This window comes from Vicia villosa, linkage group LG7 (assembly GCF_029867415.1).
Source record: "Vicia villosa cultivar HV-30 ecotype Madison, WI linkage group LG7, Vvil1.0, whole genome shotgun sequence".
Lineage (NCBI taxonomy): Eukaryota > Viridiplantae > Streptophyta > Magnoliopsida > Fabales > Fabaceae > Vicia > Vicia villosa.
This window is the reverse complement of record NC_081186.1, coordinates 116,665,357-116,669,771: the sequence shown is the minus strand read 5'-3', so window position 1 is coordinate 116,669,771 and position 4,415 is coordinate 116,665,357. Positions and strand designations below refer to the sequence as shown.

At 33.1% G+C, this 4,415-nt stretch overlaps 1 protein-coding gene across 1 annotated transcript; it reads right to left on the bottom strand.

Annotated features, from left to right (window-relative positions):
• Positions 1-220: 220 nt before the first annotated feature.
• Positions 221-3,471, bottom strand: LOC131620052 (uncharacterized). The gene is made up of 7 exons (XM_058891077.1): positions 3,370-3,471; positions 1,533-1,666; positions 1,390-1,456; positions 1,026-1,216; positions 842-962; positions 468-524; positions 221-370 (listed from the first exon to the last, which is right to left on the bottom strand). The coding sequence occupies exons 1-7, from the start codon at positions 3,469-3,471 to the stop codon at positions 221-223; spliced, it is 822 nt and encodes a 273-aa protein (XP_058747060.1).
• Between the last annotated feature and the right edge of the window lie 944 nt (positions 3,472-4,415).

Below are 4,415 nucleotides of genomic sequence, written 5' to 3'. Positions count from 1 at the left end.
AAATAATAAAGTAGGCTAATTGAGAATAGAAACATGGACAATTAAGCTGCATAAAACTTCTTTAAGCACTTGGCTATTTTAAGTGATTAATTCTTTTCACAAATATTACGTATAAATATACATGTTCTTTAAAATATTGGGGTGGCCATGGCAACCCCATGTCCTAACGTGGCTCCGCCACTAAAATTAATTAAAAACTTAAAAATTTTGAAGCTAACTATTACTCCTTTTTAATATCTTTGGCCAACTTGGTTGATGGTTGTTGTACACTATCAACATCTTCCACTGCATCACTTAGAAACCTCTTAGACGGAGTCAGTCCAGAATTTTCATTCAACGGGTCACTTTCTGCAGATGCAAATATAGGTTCCTGCCATAAAAAAGGAAAGCCAAGAATAAGATGATTAACTATGACACAGTTATTAGGTGGATCATAAACAAAGAAGTTTACTTTAGTCAATACTCACAGAAATGCTTATCATATCATCTTGTGACAAAGAATTAGGGGCATGAAGTTTTGAGGTCTGCATCATAATAACAACCAATTTTAGTACATGCTAAGAAAACTCTAAAGCATCAAACGAAAATTACAAAGTTTACCTCCTCAAATTTGAAACTATCCTTAATTTTCTTTCGGGAATCTTCATCATCTTTGAAGCCAATGACAGAAAGTCGTCCATTCTTAGACTAAAATACGACTCTAATTATCAATTCCTTTTTCAATATTGAGTCAAGTTCGTAAAGGAATTCAAGTGGATCGTAATCACCATACAATAAAAATACAGAGAATTAGACACAATTAAAAAAAAATTCCAATATTGATTTATGCAACATTACAAACCTGTATTAAATCCATTTTCATTTGAAGAGCAGACTTTCCAATTAACTTAACGCAGTCGGTGTCCCAAAAGACGAACTTCACCTTGGATTTACCGTCAACAGTTGTTACATCAAGCTTATACCTAAAACATTAATGCCAATCAACAAAACATATTAAACTTGTTCGTTACCATTATAAACAGTACCAAATGGAAATAGAAAATGGATATAAACTATATCGTGGCACATGTTTTGAGCTGATATGTTCCTTATAACACTTCAGATTTCCATCCTTCACAGTCACACTCCTTGTGCATTCCACACAGCCATCATAATACCAGCCCATCTGCCTAGCTTCAAGTTTATCCAGAGTAGCAGCAGTCACATAGGTTGTTTCCTACATAGTTGGTCAATTAAAAAATATTATATCATGCTCAGATAATGATAACAAAAAGGTAACACTCAGATTTTCTTATATGTTGCAGATTTGTCATCTCAGAGAGACTCATTATTTCAGCTTTCAATTTTTTTGTCATAGTCAGAATAAAATGAGTTTTGTGTTGTTTCAACTTGCACACTTGAAGAAGATAACAACGACAAATCATCACCGAGTATGAAACATGTAGACACGATAATTCTTGCAAATCAGTTAAGAAGAAAACCAATAAGCAATTCAGATTAAATCATAAAGAAATATAAGGAGAGTTTCATACCTTTCTTTTAGATTCTTAACTTCATCAATACTAATGTCATTAATCAACAACTTCATTCCATTCCATGTGTTGGAAACACTAACAGGGAATCCTCCTGAATGACAAGACATTGAAGAAATATTTACAATTGTTGGCTACAAAAAAGTTGCAGTTAGATGTATGTATTATATTATGCCAAACTACCAACAAACATAATAGATTTATACCTTGAGCCTCTTTGACCCTTGCATTGATTAGCACAATAAAAATGTTAGAGTCTTCCTTATTATTCTTATAATACTCATATAGCTGAACTAGAAGTTGTCCCCATAGAGTACATTGTACAAGTGTTTTACTGGCATCTATAATTGAAAAAACAACTTTGTTCTCGTTGTTGTCACCGTTTACTTGGGTTCGTGGTCAAGAGAACCCCCACACCAGGATTTGCATCCAAAGAGCTTTGATAGTCAACCAGTTGAGCGATTTGGTGTAAGTTTTGCTTATCGTGTTGTTCTGGTTTAGGGGCAACTTAGGCAATAGCTGGTGCAGTGGATCAACTCTTCAGCTGATGAAGCTTCGTGGGAAGATATGGCTTCTTTTCAAGCTTGTTATCCGAACTTCAATCTTGAGGACAAGGTGAATTTTGATGGGGAGAGAAATGATACGAGCCCATCAGTGGAAGGTCCAATAACATTAGAGGAGTGGCCTAGTTATGAGAGGGAAGAAGTGAACCCAATATTGAAAAAGAGACAATCTAAGAAACCAACATAGATACAAAATTTTGTATGCATGTATAAAAATCCTTTGGAAGCTGCTAGGGACATTTAGTACATTATGTTATTTCCATTCCTTTTTTCTGCAAGTTGTTATGTGAAGTTGCTTTTATATGCTGTATACTACAAGAAAATTCTAATTCTTCCCCAATTTCTCTTCTATTGTTCTTAATTTCTTAGGAGTTAACACTCACTCGAAGAATGCTACTATTCATTTTACAATCTGAAAAATTGCAAGTTATAACATCCATGTTGGGTATTTTTATATTTAACCTTTAAAAAATATTTTTAACTTTAATTTGTTTTCCTTGTTAAAAAAAACAATGATTTAAAATAAAACATTAACTTTACTAAAAAGAGAGTTTCATTATTCGAACAAAATGCCCCCAATAATAATAATGTGCATTTACCAGCTATGTTAAATTGGCAATTCAGTTTTAAAAATATTTCAAGAACATTTGTTAGCATTACCCTTAAATCAATATTATTTTTTTTATTTTTTTTAGGTGTACGTGATGACCCTGCTAATAAGGATGATTAAGAAAAAGTTAGTCTATCATGATTATATGAAAATACATTGATTTTGGGTCATATAGATCATACAAATTATGAAGACATGAAAAACATATCACTATGCCAAATTTGTCTTTTAGCAGCACCCCTACTAAAGCGCTTTTAGGAAAAAGCACTGGTATAGGTTTCACTAAAAAAACACGCAAAAAAAGCGCTCTGGAAGAGGGGGGTTACGAAAGCGCTTTCAAAAAGGGCTCTTATAGGGGGGGTACGAAAGCGCTTTCAGAAAGCGCTCTTATATGGGGGGTTTACGAAAGCGCTTCTCAAAAGCGCTCTTATAGGTGGCTTTATGAAAGCGCTTTCAAAAGCGCTGCTACAGGGGGTAGGGTACAAGAGCGCTTTTCCCTTAAAAGCGCTGGTATAGCTACGTCTACTAAGGCGCTTTTCAAAAGCGCTCTCATAGCCTATTTTAATTAAAAAATTTAGAACCAAAATTTGATATTACGCGTTCAGAATCCCTTATTCATCTTTTTTCTCCCATTGACGCTAACTGCCCAGAAAACCCAGAATACCAATCTTCCATTTCGTCTCCCCCACTTCGTCTCCCACAACTCAAATCTCTTCACCGCCGCCGCCGCCGCCGTGTACCATCTCGCCTCCGCCGTCGCCGTCATCTTCATGTATGTCAGCTTGTTTTCTTTTTCTTTATTTGTAATTGTTTTTGTTCGACTGGCTATGTTTCTTAATAGGTTATAATCCATGAACAAATCAAATCTCTTGCTGCTTTGTTGCTGGGTATTGAATGTGTTGTGCTGAAGAACACGATTTTTCAAGAATAGAACACATTAGTGCCATTTTAGCTAAAAACAGAACTTTGATATTTTTATATCTAAATTGCAAACACATTTGTCAAGAATAGAACACATTAGTGCCATTTTCGTTTTTAATTGTAACGGGTTATTTGAAATGAAAGCATAAAATGAAAGCTATAGTATATGATATGAAATGAAAGCTATAGTATATTATGAAAGCATGAACTACTTGCTGCATAATTTCTTCTTTGTCATATCATTGAGTTATTTGAATTGTAATGGGTAGTTCAATTGAGGGTTAATAACTTGTCTACAACAAATGATTATTAAGAGAAACTATGTTCACTTTAATGTTTTATGGTTTTACTTGATTCTAAAATATGAGTGAGGATTCTTTCATTTCTTAAAAGGGGTAGAGTTTTGAAAGATGGAGACCTTTGTTACTAAAGTTTATTTAATTGTATAAATGCATATATGTTTGAAAGTGATAATATGTATTTTGTGTAATTTGATTTCTTATAATCTCAAAGCATTACTAATTCGATATTTATTTCATTTCATATTAAAAGTAATGTATGAAAAAAAATTAAGATTCTATTTTAAAATGATAGCAACAAATAACAACTAAGTAGGTTGCACAACTTAACTTCATAAGTTATCCATGCTTTTATCTAAATATGATTATTAAAAATTTAAGCATTTATAATAGAGTCACCTTACAATAGAATCCACCTGTCTATTCTTTTTATAATACAGTTTTCATGTTTTACTTTTAAAAGTCTAAGTCACTTAATCCTACTAGTGGT

Bases quoted from the DNA above. Each gene is read 5' to 3' on its own strand.
- LOC131620052 (XM_058891077.1), bottom strand. From the start codon at position 3,471: ATGACGGCGACGGCGGAGGCGAGATGGTACACGGCGGCGGCGGCGGCG. The intron at 1,217-1,389 runs GTTGAAACAACA...CCAACTATGTAG, and splicing joins TATCTTCTTCAAGTGTGCAA to GAAACAACCTATGTGACTGC. The intron at 371-467 runs GTGAGTATTGAC...TTTTTATGGCAG, and splicing joins ATGATATGATAAGCATTTCT to GAACCTATATTTGCATCTGC.